Below are 16,938 nucleotides of genomic sequence, written 5' to 3'. Positions count from 1 at the left end.
GGGCACAATGCTCCAGCCTCCCTCTTTCCTCCTCTGCTGCTGACCACATCCCACCAAGAATCAGAACATACCCTGTTAAATTCTGTGAGTCAGAAAGTGTTAACCCTGCTTTCAAAATTCTTATACCTGGGAAGCAGTATTCTGAGAAGAGCGTAAGATAAGCCTCTACAGTTGAGTTAAACTAGTAAAATAAACTGGTTACCTAGTTGAAATGGGCAAGACAGCCTTAGGAACATGTTAAGACAACAGAAAATAATGGAGACATAAGGAAAAAATACAAATCACTGATAGTAAAATAATTTTATTTGGTTTCTTTTTTTAAAAAAAGGTAGCAATTCACATATAAATTTAGACTTCAAGATTACAGTGTATATTTGCCAAAAGGAACATCCCTGCAGGAGGGATAGACTTAGAGCCTGAGCGAGCACTGGGAAGCACACTCCAAGGAGAGTTTAAGTGGAAGTAGTTTCTATACAACTTCACAACACCACTTCCCTGTTCCTCAACTCTGCCACCAGCGGGCTTGTAAGAAAACCCACATCCATCACTTTGGGGCACCAGCTTTTAGCTCATGGGAATAGGAAACATCTCTAGGTATGAAAGCACAAAGGTCAATGACCCAAATTTCCCACAACAATCATTATCTATCTGCAGCAACAATATATGACAGATGAATAGTTTATTCTTATAGTTCAAAGGTTCTTTAAAGGAGGGCTAGGGAACACAAGATCCATTCATAAAGAGAGTGTACACAATAAGCAAAAATTAAAAAAGGATTTTCTCCATTATTACAAATGCCTCTCTAGTATAAGGCCCAGGGAAAAGACCCACTCAAATTTGGGATTCCTTCCCCATAGAAAGTGTTTGGCACAACCCGCAAGCTGTCATGAGACTGACAGGACTGACAGCGGAAAGGTTTCTGGAAGTGGTCCCATGACTTCTCTGTCTGGCTTGACCATAGTATACATGAAAAGTGTCTTAAAAAGCTGCACACACTCAGGCCTAACTATGGGGCACACTGTTTCAGGAAAGCTAATCCGAAGGGAAAAAAGACCCAGATGAAATAGGTGTCCCATAGCCACAGGCTAACTCATAACTCACTCTGTCATCCTCTCATGGGAGATTAAATCCCCTGGCTGCCCAGGAAGTCAGTGGAATCCTGACTTCCTAGGGAAGGTGAAAGCTGGAGAACAACTTTGATTTCAGCATCTCAGAGCCAGATTAAAAAAAAAAGAAAGAAACAAAGATGACCAAAGATGCTGTTACTCTGTTCCACACTATGTAGGCTCCAGAAGAACAATATTGAGGAGAATCAGTGTGCTAGTAACCATGGCAGCCCTAGGACTTGGCCTTCAGGCAGAGGTACTGGGGCAAATAAATGTACCCCAAATCCAGTTTTAAAAATGAAAACTTCCTGCAATTATGATATAATACTGTGCAGTGAACAGCTGGGAAATTATATGCTGCTCCTCATTCTGGTTAAAGCCCTGCCCCGCTCTTGGCCAGCCAGAGCTGAGAGGTGACATATAAGGAACTGTCTGTGGCTAAAAACCAGGCACCTTCGTTATGAATGGCCTGGGGCAGTGACGCAGATAGTCATCATCCAGTGGAGGGGAATGCAGGGCCCCAGAGCTTTGGTTCAAAGCAAAGGTTTCATCTCACCCAGAACTTCAAGCCAAGCTCTATCTCTGAGCCTACTAATGCAATAACTAGTGATTAGGAATCCCTGGTTGGGTGGCAAGGTACATATCCCAGCAGGCCACCAACTTGACTACAGGAAAACAAAAAGGTGCAAATAGTATCAAGTAAATGGTTGCTCAAGTGGAAGATCATTTCCTGGAGAACTTCAGTGGACTAGATGCTAATCACATGGATGAACGCTGGGACTGGACCCCAAAGAGAGAGCCTGGGCCCCAGGCGTAATCGGTCTTCTTTACACTTACCGCATCCTGGCCATCTTCTCTGACCTCCTATGTCTTGAATGGCTGAGCACACATTTCCCCGGGGACCAATGTAAACATTATTCAATAGATCTCAGCTTAGAAAAACACAGTTTGTTATATACTTAATGTCTCACATTCCAGTGCAGGCAGTATCTTAGCATCAGACTTTCCCTCATTCATGAGTACCAGTTCAGAAAGGAAGACACAGAGGATACTTGATAAAACTGTGGCTGAAAAGACATTTGGGTGCCAGACAACTGGCTCTATCTTGCAATCGGCTGATAAACCAGGGCTACCACAGGAGAGGCAGAACAGACGGAGCACAGGTTCTCTGTGAATCTGAGGAGTCATATAACCATTGTTCCCACTTAACCCCTTGGGCCACATTCTGATACGGGAATACATTTCCACCACTTGCATCAACCTGTGCTCTCCTTGTTTTGGATGGGGCTCTCTCCAGAGGGTTCAAGAGTCTCCTTAGAGAGGAGAGAGCTTTTTCTTCCAGTCCTAACATCTGAATATTTTGAAGCACAAGAGGAGTCCATGAACATGCTAGGGATGTTGCTGCCAAAGTAGATCTTACTGTTAGAAGCAATGGCCTGGTACCTTTTGAGCTCCAGATATTCCGGGGTCAATTTGTGCTGTGTGGGGGGGGCAAACAAGAGCAAAGGAATCAGGACACTTTGGTCCAACAGTCATCTCTCTCTTTCCTTACACACATTTTTCCTACTGCTCTTCTGAATCATTACTCAACTCTGAGTCATTGCCAATGACCTTCTCTCACTTTGACGTGTGGCTCTTACATTCACAGCTGTATTTTAGACTTGAAGTTCCTTAAACAAGCTCAGGTCTTAATGCAGGGAGAAGCGTTCATTTTTTAATAAAAAAAGGATTGAGGAGGTGGGTTTTTGGGAACAATGATAACAACTAACATTTCTATAGTGACTTGGAGCCTATAAAATGCTGTCATATCTACTTTCTTATTTCATCTAGCTGAGTTCAACCTGGAATCAGCCTGGAATCTCTGCAGGTTCTCTTAAGAGGTAAACAGGTCAATAGATTAGAGTGGCAGAGCTTCATAGGCGTTGGGCTCATAACCATCAACCATCTGTTATTCTGCTTCTCTTGACCACATTCTAAAAGTGGAAAATGATCTCAAGAAATCACCTGGTCTGGCCTCATGCCTCTACCTAGAAGCTGGATGTGTAAACTGACTGTGATGGACACATGTTTGACAATCAAACAGTTCTTTCTCCCTGTCACAGTTTTGAAATTTTTTTTTTGTTTTTTTTTTTAATTTAAATCATGGTGCCATGATACATCCAACCAAAATCTCTCTAGGCTTGATCAAAATTTATTTCTAATATTCCCTGGAACTTACTTCCCCCAAAGCCTCTTGGAACCTTCCCTAGTAATCCTTTCCTCATCTCAAGTCCCCGGCCTGTCCTCTAGGCCCTTCATAGCACCCCCAACACCTTCTACTCCCTGGGTCTACACTCTCTCTGCTGAAACACTGCCATCAAATCTGGTCACAGTGCATAACCAAATTACTTTCTAATGCCTTACTAATATAGGTCATGATCTGAATAGCATTTTTCAAAATGGCATAAAACTGCTGTCCCTTTCAGCATAAGGCTAACCTCAATGACAAAGTCTTGATACTTGTGCCTACCCAGCTTCTCCCATGACAGATTTGGATTGCTAGTTTTATACACAAGTTTCTCAACTTGTCTCCATCTTGACCAAATTCCATTCTGTTTCTATAGAGCTGTGTCTCTTGCAATATGCTAGATTTACTTCTAAATTTATATTGGATTTCAAAGTACTGACAATTCTCATTATATAAACCTATCATGTCTTATTATTTCTTCTGAACCCACAGTATGTTGTTCCTTTTGAAACTGAAAGAATTTAAGACCTGTCTATACCTTAAATCTTGACTCTAATCCTTTAAATCGCACCAAACACTGGCAACCTCTTTCTCAACTCTTTCAATGTTGTGATCTACTCTACAATTAATAACTTTATAAACCTTGGTCATATCCTTCCCTTCTCAGAATACCACAGGGGTTCTAGCTGCCTCTTCCTAATTCCTGCTAAGTAGGCCTACATTCTCTAAACCTAGATTGACCCGAGTCCCTATACAAACACTGTTCACCTGCATCACCCAACCTCCTTTCTCAAATTATCACACATAAAATTCCACACAACTAGAATATTTTTAAATCCAGTAAACAAGCAGTACTCAGGGGCATTTGAAAACATGTGTGTTGTGGGGAGCACTACTGATGCTTAGCAGGCAAGGGTCAGGGATGCAAAATAGCCCATAATGCATGGGACAGTCTTCAACAATGAAAAAGTATCCCATCTCATAATGGCAAGAAAGTTGCTGATGAGAAACACTAAATAAACTTAGCATTTATACAAAAAATTTACCTTACCTGGGAAGCAACTCTAAATGGACTTTACTCTTCTCCTGTTACTCCTGTCATTCCATGAGAAGACCCTCACCTTTCCTGATTTATGGTATCTGACTTGTGTTTATATATCTCCATGCCTTTGTCCTAGCTCCCCACTTTTACAAGGAACTATACAAAGTTCTCTTCCCAATGAGTGTGCAATACATCTTGATAAGTGATTGGCTATTTCCAGAGAGTGTGATGTCAACTACCCTTCCTTGACACTGGACAGATCACCACTATCATATTAGAGCCCCAGCCTCAACTCCAGCCCCAAAGAAAAGCAAAATCCCAAACACTATATTATAAGGAGTGGGTGAGAGCCAGTCACCTTGTTTGAGGTGGCATACTTGTGTGCAGCATAAAACTCAGCATCTGCCTTTGCCTTCTCTCGGGCCAGGAATGCGGCATCTAGCAAACAAAATAGAGTCAGGGTGTTTAAAACAAAGGAAAGTTGTAATCTATTTCCTCAGCTGCGTTAAGAGTTCAGATTTTATGTTAAGTAGGGGTCTCTTTCTCCACTAATATTTTAATCACTTTATTTTTTTAAAGATTTTATTCTTTTTAAGTAATCTCTACACCCAATATGGGGCTCGAACTTACAACCTCGAGATCAAGTCACATGCTCCACTGACTGAGCCAGCCAGGCACTTCTCAATCACTTAAAGGCATTTAACAACATTAGCAGTTTTCAAATCCCAGTCCCCAGATAGACTCTTCTCAAAGGGGAATACTCTTGTCAACGTCAAAGAACTCTCAGCTCATTTTCCACCTAATGCTGATCCTTCTTTCCTCTATCCCTCATCACTCAAAAAGCCTCACACCCTACCCAGGCTCTGGATTCAAGTAAAATAATGAAGTCTAGATATGAAAGCTCTGCTCTATTTATTGCACTGTCCCCACCCCCTCCAAATTTGATCCAGAATCAGTTAATGCAGAATGATAGGAAGCAGCAGTATACAAGCAAGAGGTTGAATGTCTGGTCTTCAAGACTGTGAGCCTAGAACATCAACATCTCACTATATGAAATCAAGAAGTCTGAGAGCCTCTATGAAAATTGGGGCTTTTTTTCCCCAGCTAATTTTTTTATTTTTTTGGTTGCCAGGTAGAAAAGAAACTGGTAGTGGTGGGGTTTTTTTATCTTATTCGTTCTTTACAACTGGTTGTGAGTAATTCTCATATTTTGTCTGCCTGAGAACAAAGTGGTAGCTAATAAGCCACAACTTTAGGACAAAAAATGAAAGGATGAGATACCTATAATCACAAACCAAACCAAGAGCTGAACATGTATTGACAATTTTTTAAAAATTTGTCTAGGGTCTGAGGGCAGCCACCTCCTCCAGACCAGATTATTCTGACTATGGCCCTCCCGCCTACCACAATCAAGAGCCTGATCTCTGAAGCAGACAGACAGTTTGGGATAGTCAGAGCCTCTTTTCTCCCTGATGTACCTTCAATTTCAGAAATGCGCTTTTCAGTTTCTTTCTCCATCACCTTCTGCTGAAACCGAATTTTTGCCACCTGTGCAATCTTCTCCGCTTCTATAATTATACACAAAAGAAGACACATTCAAAAATATTTCTCGAGTTCCAGAAATACTTAGAATTAGCAGCACATTGTCTTAACATTTAATTATTTAGGTTTTTATGTGTTGTTTCATTAAGTTTTATCCACCCAGACTGTAAACTACTCAACAGAAAAAAGGGAATTTATTTCCTATTTCACTGTTCTGTTGACAGTGCTAGTTTTGTGGGAAAGGGAAATACAAAAGGTTCCATTCGTTCATAGGATTACACAGCAACGGTCCACAAGCTAATGGGAAAAATGATATTTCATGAAAGTACTCAGAACAAAAATAGAGCAACATAAATGCATAGTAACACAGAACAATCTTATAAAATGGCAGGAGAAAGAAAGAACAGGGAAGGTAAGTTAAACCAAGAAAGGCCTTCTGGAAGTAATCCTAAAGAAAGTAATGGACATGACATAGGAGGATATGGCAGAAAGCATAAAGACAAGAAGAATGAATGAAGTCACAATGAAAAGGTTGATTATGGAGGCAGGTGACAAGAGAAGACCACAAATAATTAGAATAGAAAGAAGGCTAGGGGCGCCTGGGTGGCTCAGATGGTTAAGCGTCTGCCTTCGGCTCAGGTCATGATCCTGGAGTGCCGGGATCGAGTCCCGCATCGGGCTCCCTGCTCGGCGGGGAGTCTGCTTCTCCTCCCTCTGGCCCTCCTCCCTCTCCTGCTCTCTGTCTCTCGTTCTCTCTCTCTCAAATAAATAAATAAAAACTTAAAAAAAAAAAAAAAAAGAAAAGAAAGAAGGCTAGATGACTCCCATCTTCAGTAACAGGCTAAAGAATTTTATATACTCAGGATCAACTTGGTTGATGGTTAAGTTACCATCAGGGAAATAACAAGATGAAAATAATATCAGAGAAGTATAATTCTGACTGCTGTTGAACATAAAAGAGAAAGTTGGCTAATTCTTCTGGCACTGTAAAAACAAGTGTTGGGGATGAACAAGTTACCTGCAGCAGGAAAAACCAAACACCCTCAAGTAAACCAGTGGCCTAACCAAAGGATCCAGGACCAGGGAAGAAAGACTCTAATTATACTTTGAATTCAATCATTGCAATTCTTGAAGAACTTCCTCAATTCTCCTTTTCAGCCAAAGAGGGTTAGTATTTTAAGACATCTTATCTCTGACCCTTGGGGGAAGTGCACAGTAGAAAAAAAATTTCCAAGTGGCTTCTTATTTCCAGAAGATCCAGTATCCTTTAGCAACAACTCCGGCACATACTTTCCTATTTCCTCATTAGCATAAAATCAACCTATATCACACCACCCTCCAAATATACTACAATGTTCAACTGGACTAGAAACTTACCTATAAGCAACAACTCAAGATAAAACTTGAATAACAGGTAAGGCATCTGGAGCCTACAGCTAGGACCCAGAGAATGGTGTCTCAACATAGAGAAACTGTTGCGGTCATCCCATTTAACACTGCTCTCTGACGTACAGGGATAAACCAATAAAGAGCATGAGTAGACTTACAGTTCTAGAAAAATGATGGAGAAGGCTGAGAAAACCCTTCAGCTAACAACACCTTAGAGTGCTAGACAAAATATAACTTTTTTTTTTTTTTAATGCATGGCTAAGATCGTAAGAAAGGAGGAGAGCTCCTCAAGAGACATAAGCAAAGGGAGAGCTGAGAGCCAGTACAGTGGTGGCCTTGGTGGTGATTATTAGACAAGTGAGGGAGAGGGACTTGTATTATTGCCCATGCAGGGCCAGGAGATGAGGCCTTGAGATGTTAGAACCGAGACTCCCGTATAAAATCGAGACCACTAGAGGGCTTCAACTCCAGGGAGGCTAAAAAACTCTACCCATCAGCCCAATGAGAAGTACGCTTTTCTCTACCTAGACACGTCACAGTGAAATCGAAACACCCAAAAACATAGAGAAAAATCATAAAAGCAAAAAGAAGAGGAAGCCAAACAAAAATTAAATAATACTGCCACAGGACAAAGAAAAGTAAGTTTCGTTGGGCTTAGAACTGTAGGCTAGATTACCATTCAAGAATGAAATAAAACCATTTCAGACCGAAGAAGAATGATTAAGTATGTACTCCTTAGCCTTCACTGAAAAAACAAAACAAAACAAAACAACAACAACAAACTAGCAGAAAAAAAAGAATGAATTGCCAAAAACAATGGAGAGGAAAAAATTAAGTAACACCTTATAAATCAAAATAGATGTTTACTCTAAGAATTGATGATAATAATCGGGGAATAAAAAGAACATAAAACCAGAATATGAGGCAACAATATGTAAAACTGGGGGACAGTGATAAGAATTAAGGCCCTCTAAGGTTTTTATTTAAGAGGATAGAAAGAATGATTAGCTTTAGACTTTGTCAAGTCAGGTATGCTTATTAACATTTTATAGGTATGACTGTACATTCTAGAAACAATATAAATCTTCTAATCAAGTAAAAGGAAGAAAAGAATAAAGAAAATCCAAACAATTCAATACCAATCAGAAAAGAGAAAAAAGAAGCAGAGGAAAAAATGCATGGTAAATAGCACAAAATTAAATGATACAAACAAATCCAAATATAGCGGTAACCACAATAAATATAAAGAGACTAAACTCACCAGTTAAAAGACAGATTCTCACATTGGATAAGATAACAAAATCCAGCTATATGCTGTTTACAAGAGACACACCTAAAACATAATGACATAGAAAAGTTGAAAGTAAAAGGATGGGAAAAGATACATCAAGAAAATAACTAACCAAGAGAAATCTGGCATAGCTATAATATCATTAGACAAAACAGATCTTAAGCCAAAAAGTGTGTCTGGAATAAAGAGGGTTATTACATAATAGGAGCAATTCTCCAGGGAGATATAACAATCCTGAATCTCTTAATGATATAGCCCTAAAATATATAAAGAAAAAAAATTACAAGTCAACAAATCCACAGTCATAGTGGGAGATTTTAATTTTAACACACCTCTCTCAGTAGCTGATAGCTCAAGAAGGCAAAAATTAGAATACAGAAGATGTAAACAACACAATTCATAAGCCTGACCTAATGGATATATATAGAGAGAAAACTGCATCCGACAAATAAAGAAAACACATTCAGTCTTTTCAAGCATACACAGAACATTTACCAAAAAAGTACCATGTATTGACAGGCCACAAAGCAAATTTCAACAAATACTTAAGAATCCACGTAATAGATCATATTTTCTGACTATCATGCAATATTAGAAATCAACAATAAAGTGGTAGCCCCCTAAAAAACCATTCAATCTGAAAAAAATACTTTTTTTTTTTTAAAGATTTATTTATTTATTTATTTATTTGAGAGAGAGCACAAGAGGGGGGAGCGGGAGAGGGAGAAGCAGACTCCAGGCCAAGCAGGGAGCCTGATGCAGGACTCGATCCAGGGACTCCAGGATCATGACCTGAGCCAAAGGCAGTCGCTTAACCAACTGAGCCACCCAGGCGCCCTGAAAAAAATACTTTTAATACTTGATAAGTGAAAGGAGAAATCATAATGGGAATGTTTTCTAAAAACTAAAAGTGAAAGGAGAAATCATAATGGGAATGTTTTCTAAAAACTAAAACTGAACACCAATAAACTACATTTCGAAACTTGTGAGATGTACCTAAGGCAGAACTTAGATGAAAATTTATAATCTTACATGTTTCCATCAGAAAAGACTGAAAACTAAAGAATTAAGTAACTCAAGAAGTTAGAAAAGAACCAATGAGAAAACTCAAAAAAGGCAGGAGAGAATAGTAAGTGTGAATAATATAACTGAAAAGTAAGTGATAATAGAATCAACGAAATCAAAATGCAGTTTTGTGAAAAGAAAGTATAACAGACCTCTGGCAAAACTGATCCAGGAAAAGAGAAGGCACAAATAAACAATACTAGGAATGAAAAGGGGGCATGCATATTTGGTAGAGAGTTTTAAAAATCAGAAGAAAATTCTGCAAATTTATGCTCCCAAATCTGACATTTCAGATGACAATTTTCTAGAAAAATATAACTGCCCAAACTTAAACAAATACCTGAAACTGACCTACAGTTGGTATAGAAATTAAATCAGCAGGCTAAATGTTACCACAAAAAACAAACAAGCATACAAAAAAAGCACAAACCCCACTAGACCAAGATGGTTTTTACAAGTGAGTTCCACCAAACCTACAAAGAGGAGATAATAGCATATTTTATACAAAATGTTCCAGAACACAGAAAAAGAAGAAATGCTCTCCGACTCATTTTGAGGCTAGTATAACTGTGAAAAAACTAACAGTAACAGTACAATAAAAAAAACTGTAAGCTGAAATGTATGAAATAAAAGTAAAAAAATAAAATAAAAGTAAAAATTTTAAAGAAATTATCAGCAAGACATAAAAAGAAATGTATTGAGGTGAATCTCCTACATCATGTTCAAGTGGGTTCATCCCAAGAAGGCAAAATAATTCAGTAAGAGAATCTATTAATATAATTCACCACATTAACAGCTTCAAAAAGAAAAATTAGGGCGCCTGGGTGGCTCAGTTGGTTAAGCGACTGCCTTCGGCTCAGGTCATGATCCTGGAGTGCCGGGATCGAGTCCCGCATCGGGCTCCCTGCTCGGCAGGGAGTCTGCTTCTCCCGCTGACCCTCCCCCCTCTCATGTGCTCTCTCTCATTCTCTCTCAAATAAATAAATAAAATCTTAAAAAAAAAACAAAAAGAAAAATTATATGGTCATCTCAACAGATACAGAAAAAATTCTCAAAGTTTTAACAGCCATTCATGATAAAAACTCCCAGCAAGCAAGAAACAGAAAGAAACTTCATTAACCCAATAAAAATTAAGTACAGCAAACATCACTGGGACTATTTAAAGTTAGGAACGAGACAAGAATACCTGTCGCCATCTTTCTTTTCAACACTGCACTGTAAATCAGAGCCTAAACCAGTAAGGTAAGAAGACTAAAAAGACGTGGAACTACAAAGAAAAAATCAGAACTGTCCTGATCTGAAGACAATTTGACTGCTCACACATGGGAAATTGGAGACTATCAGAAATAGCATTTTCAGCAAGACTGCTAAACAAACAAAATTAACAGCACACCTCTACAAAAGCAAAAACCAGTCAGAAAATGTGCCTTCAAAAAAGAGACTATTTGGTGCAGCTGGGTAGCTCAATCAGTTGAGCGTCTGTCTGACTCTTGGTTTCTGCTCAGGACGTGATCTTGTGATCTCAGGGTCATGGGGTTGACGCCTGTTTGGGACTCTGTGCTCAGCAGAGTCTGCTTGTGCCTCTTCCTCCCTCTCTGCCCCTTCCCCCGTGCTCGTGCATGCACTCTCTTACTTTGTCTCTCTCTCTCGAATAAATGAATAAAATCTTTAAAAAAATAACCTATTTATAATAGCAAAAAACTTGAGGAATATATAGGAATAGAACTCTAAGAAAGAAAGTGCCAGAACTTTAAGAAGAAAATTTTAACACTTTTTTGAAAGGCATTTCTCATAAACAGAAATATAAACAGATTTATAAGTTTCAGTATCACAAATATTGTAATTCTCTCCAAATTGACATGTACAGATAATGTAATTCTAATCAAAACCTCACCACAGCATTTTATAGAACTTGAGCTGATTCTAAAATTTATATGGAGGGATGAAGAGCCTAGGATAGTCCAAGACAATTTTAGGAATAGTTAGGATTCGTTAAGAGGAATAATTAAGGAGAAACTTGCTCTCCCAGATAGCAAGATTTAACATAAAAAGTGACAGTAATTGAAACAAGGTAATTCTAGAGAAGGACAGACCAAGAAATTAAAACAGAGACCCTAGCAACAGAACAATTTATATACAGTATCCTGTTATAAGAAAGATGTGGCATTAGAAATAAACAGAGGAAATAATGAACTTTTCAGTAGTCTAAAATAATTGGCTTGCTACTTGGAAAAAATAAGCTAAATTCCAATGTCACACTAAACCCTAAAATAAATTCCAAATGGATTCAATATCTAAATATGACAAGCAAAACTGTAAAACTTTTAGAATAAAATTATTACTTTGAGGTTGGGAAAAAACTCTTAAATGGGATAGAAAAAGCACAAATCAGAATGGAAAAGACTGATGAATATGATTACATGAAAATTAAATATATATGAATGTCAAAGACATCATAAAGTTCAAAGACAGGCCACAAAGTGAGAGAAGATATTGTAATGCATAAATCTGGGAAAGGATTAATATCCAGAAGATATAAAGAACTACAAATCAGCTCAAAAAAAGTAACTGAACAATGGGCTAACAGTATATTAACAGGCAATTCACATACAGAAAAAGAGAAACCTGAATGACCAATAAACAATACTGAACTTTCCTAGTAATCAGAGAAATACAAACTGAAATTATGTGATATGTGTCCACCATCACACTGACATAAATTTTAAAAGGTCTAATAACTCTAAGAATTGAGGAGGATATGCAGAAATGGGAATTCAATAAGGCAACAAAGGAATGGGAACGCAGACCCTACTGAAGAGAAGGTAAGATGGTAGAATCACTTTGCAGAGCAATTTGGCAATACTGAATGTTATAAATTTGAAGATGTATGTACCCTATGACCCAGCAATTCTACTTTGAGATACGTATTCCAGAGCAATGCTTCTCAAACTACCTATGGGAAAGCAACCTCTCCCCTTATTTGTATTTCAGTCTGTTAAGAAGCAATATTTTATAAATTATAATAAAAATTACTAGGAAAAATATTAGAAACAAAAACAGGCTCCAGTTTTTTATTATTAGACTCAACAGACATAAAATTACTGTGCAATACTGTAAAAACTTCTAAGCACTCATTCTCAATTTCTGTAGTCACCTCATTATGGATCAGAAACAAAAAGCTGGTGATACAGGGCACTGACTGACACTACATGCTGAGTAGCACTACCACAGAAAACTCTGAATGTGTGTACAAAGAGACATGGATACACAGCACTGTTCATAATATGGAAAAACTAGAAACTACCTAACTCCTCAACAGTAATCTATCGGAATGAACTGAGGTTCACTCACAGAATGAATGCACAGCAGTTAAAAATTAACTAAATCTACACATTATCAGTATGAATAAAACTCAAACAATGTTGGTAAAATAAAGGCAAGTTGTGGAATAAAAGGTAAGAGTCTGGTATCATTTTTATGGTTTAAGACAATTCTATGAATTGTTTATTGTTACATATTTACAGTTATGGTATAAAAGTATGGACAGAAAGATCTGCATAAAAACTTTAAAATAGAAGCTACTCAGAGAAAGGAGGTCAAGAAATAGGACCAGGTAAGGGTATACAGGAGGCTTCAAATGGATAAATCTATTCTTAAAAGAAAATATGATCTGAAGGAATGTGGCAAATATTAAGCCTTAATTTTACTATTCTCTGTGCATTCCTGCATATTTGAAATAGTCAATGAAGCACTTCTTAAATTTTCAGCACCCCAAGGAACAAATGATTGAGAGCCTAAGAGGGCAGTCCAATATACAGTATCCTGGAATGTTAGGGAAATCACTGTGATTCAAAATAAGCTGTAAGCAATCCTACCCTACTGTCGGAGAGGACATCTATCCATCCAGATAAAACTTGGTGCATGTCAACAGCAAGGATGCATACTATAATCCTGAGCTTTGGCCAAAAAACTTCCCTATTCTTAAACTGTATGAACAAAACTCTACTACACAGAGGCTAGAGTTGCCCAAAAACCCTATCCATTTTCTTGTCCTTGAAAAAGCAGTAGCGGCCAAAGACATGGTGGAGAGCCAAAGCACTTCATTAAATGAGTACTGGCACCATCTAGTTTTAAAGGCTGTAGGACATCTGAATATACAAGAGTTTCTAGAATTCTCCACCATGTATGATACAATCTTATTTGATCCCATCAATCCAGAGTCAGACTGACAAAGAACAGGACAAACTCATAACACATGTACTTAGAGACATCCATTTCAGAAAGATATCCAAGTACCTATAACAGCCTTTTTCCTCTCTGTCTCAGCTTCTTTCTCCACAACCTTTTGTTTCTGTGCAGCTATAAGAAGTTTTGTCTTTTCAGCCTCCCTGTGAAGCAAAATATTATAAAAATTAGAAATGATGTGCAGTCACAGGCAGTAAATCTAACTCTATGGTGGGTCAAAGAACCGTTTGCAACACATTAAGGTCTGATCCATTAAGGTACCTAGAGAGGTGTTACCCCATTTTACTTATAATGAATCTGAGGCTGAAAGGTTAAATGATTTGCCCAAAGTCACCCAGATATAGGAATCAATTTATACACTTGAATTTCAGTCTGACCTTTTCCTCTAATTGTATCATGGAAAGGCCTGTGATCTGCAAGTACCTAGAGTATATAAATGCTTCCTTTGTTGTTAGGCTTCCAGCTAGCCCATATAGCACCTCTGGGCCAATTAGCAAAATGCAACACCCTCTGGGCAGATGCAATCCCTCAGGTGCATAGCCTGGTAAGAAGAATGGAGCTAGATTTCAGCCCCTCCTCAGGCAGACACTCTTGTGCAGTTACCCTATTTGTTGTATGGGAGATATAATTAGGTGGCAGTTATTAGGTGGTGAACTGGGGCTCAATGTAAGGAAGAAATTTTCTAAGAATCTGAGCTTTCTAATAATGGAAATGGCTGGCCTATCACTAAGCATGTACAAGTGGTTACTGGGCAACCACAGGGCAGAAAAGGTATAAAAAAAGATTACTATTATGTGGGTGGGAGGTTAGACCTCAAGGTGGCTTTTAAATTTGGGATTCCAATAGTCTACAAAATTAGGAAAGATCCAGATTTATCTGAAAAGTAACTCCAACAGTTCCCCCAAAACATTTCCCCCCAAAGATCTCTCCTTTCTTCCTGCCAAAATTGGTAAAGACACAAAATGGCATTCTGGATACTAGGAGTTATTTGAGGGCAGAGAACATATAGTCTTCATGTTTCCATCACTAGAAGCTATCATATTGAAAGCCTAAGACATCTTGAGCCTTCAATCAAAAAATGTTTTTATACAAATGGATCAGATCCATGATCTATCCAGCCTGGCACTCTATGCTGTAGTTTTAAAAGAGGAGTTCCTCTTCTACAAATGAAAAGGGAAAATAAAATTCTGCATAACAGAAGATAGAGACGGGAACAGTAAGGATTCAGCAGTAAATCACCCCAGGAAGAAGTATTATTATTTCTTGGACCCCCTATACTTATACAATCTGTTGTATTCCTGACTTTTGCTAAGTTATTTTTCCAGCATTTCATATTTTTCCACTTAAAATACTAGCCAAATTTCCTAAAGACTTTTGTTTCTTTTCAGTACCTGTCATACAAGAATACTGCCATTTCAACCTCAGTAGGTAGTCCCCTAACCCATGTTCTTCAGAACACTAAGAAATTAATTTCATGTCAAGCAAGTAACTTCTCATTCCCAGTCAGCCCTGGACCCAAAAAAGAGAAGACTACCAGGAGTCAATTCAGGCAAAGCTTCCCAGAAGCAAATTATAAAGATCCAGGTGTAATTTTAGAGTCACTCAGATATAATGGAAAACCAAACTTCATACGAGTAAGGTGTCTATTCTTACCATTCTAACACAGTGACACAATATAGGCACTCTCTTCAAACTTAGCAGCTAGTACTCCCTCCTCTATTCATATTTAATTCAAGATATTCATGTCCAAATTATAGCTCCTTAGCCTTCCAACAACAGTTCTACAGCAAATTGCATCCTTAGCCACTAACACTGCTCCTGAAATGTTCATATATAAAGGAAAACATAAGAATAATCTAGTGAATTAAAACACAAGAAGAGATAAATTATCAGAATTAAAGTATGGAAAATAGATATAAACCCCACCCCAGAGTGTAACATCTCACATATAAGTTTCCTCTACACTGGTATATTAATATGTAGACAGCCCTAAATAAAAATTTTGGGATCCCAAGCATATTACTCACATTAACTCAAAATTTCTTCTTATGGCTTCTGGGATTTTAGGTTTTGTAACACGCACAGCCTGAAAAATAAAAGTGAAAAGCCAAAATATATTTGAAAAATAAATCTTCAAACTAAATCTTCTACAGAAAAGCTCCTCAAATGAAACTAATGAAACAACTATGACATAGCTGCCTACTAACATGTGTGGAGATTCCACTAGAAAATCTATTCTTCATGCCATCACACCAAGAATCAAATATACGCTGCTTCTTGTTTCCTTAAAAAATGCTTGCCTAGGGGAAAAAAAATCACCCTATCCCCTATGGAAATAAACTCCTTTAGGGAAAAGGTTCTCCCTTAAAAGACCTCTACAAAGCTCTTCAGTTGGATACTTTTGTTTCCTTTTCAAGCCTGCAAACCAAAGAAACAGAAGGAAGGCAAAATTCCAAGATTTAAAATTGTAAAGTAGGAAACAGTAAAAACAAAAATAAAAGCAAACAAAGTTCAGGTCAGTATATGCAACTTAATACAATAAATGTATTTACTACTTCCTAAACCTGCAATCACTCAGTACTGACTATACATAAACAGCCCAAAGTTTAAGGAAAACAAATACCAGTTAACAGATTACATTCTTTCTTCCTAGAATCTCACTTAGAACAAAGTCTACTAGTCTTTGTAGATACTGTTTACTAGATACTTTGTTTCCCTAACCATAGTGTACTTTGACATTAATTAAGATTATCTACTTGGGAAGTGGAGCCTTTTGAAGGCTGACTTTTCTACATCAGGCAACTGATCTCTCAAAAGCTTTTGATTTAACTAGTTAAACATCACTCACCCCCGACCTATACTGCAAACACACACAAAACACTGCTGATCTGAAGAGTTTTCTCTTCAAAAATTGGCTAAACTTTTAAGCAACAAAGCCTTTAAGCACATAACCTTTTTATTTAATTCAATTAACATACACTATATTAGTTTCAGAAGCAGAGTGCAGTGATTCCTCAGTCTATATAATACA

General features: G+C 37.9%; 1 protein-coding gene across 1 annotated transcript; it reads right to left on the bottom strand.

Moving 5' to 3' along the window:
• Positions 1–281: 281 nt before the first annotated feature.
• On the bottom strand, positions 282–15,996 carry ERLIN1 (ER lipid raft associated 1). The gene is made up of 5 exons (XM_081823658.1): positions 15,935–15,996; positions 13,959–14,050; positions 5,854–5,943; positions 4,734–4,813; positions 282–2,584 (listed from the first exon to the last, which is right to left on the bottom strand). Coding segments are annotated over exons 1-5 (486 nt in total). The 5' UTR covers positions 15,937–15,996; the 3' UTR covers positions 282–2,362.
• Between the last annotated feature and the right edge of the window lie 942 nt (positions 15,997–16,938).

This window comes from Leptonychotes weddellii, chromosome 6 (assembly GCF_054177405.1).
Source record: "Leptonychotes weddellii isolate Sample4059 chromosome 6, ASM5417740v2, whole genome shotgun sequence".
Classification (NCBI taxonomy): Eukaryota; Metazoa; Chordata; class Mammalia; order Carnivora; family Phocidae; genus Leptonychotes; species Leptonychotes weddellii.
The sequence above is the reverse complement of the archived record's forward strand: the minus strand, read 5'-3'. Positions and strand labels throughout refer to the sequence as shown.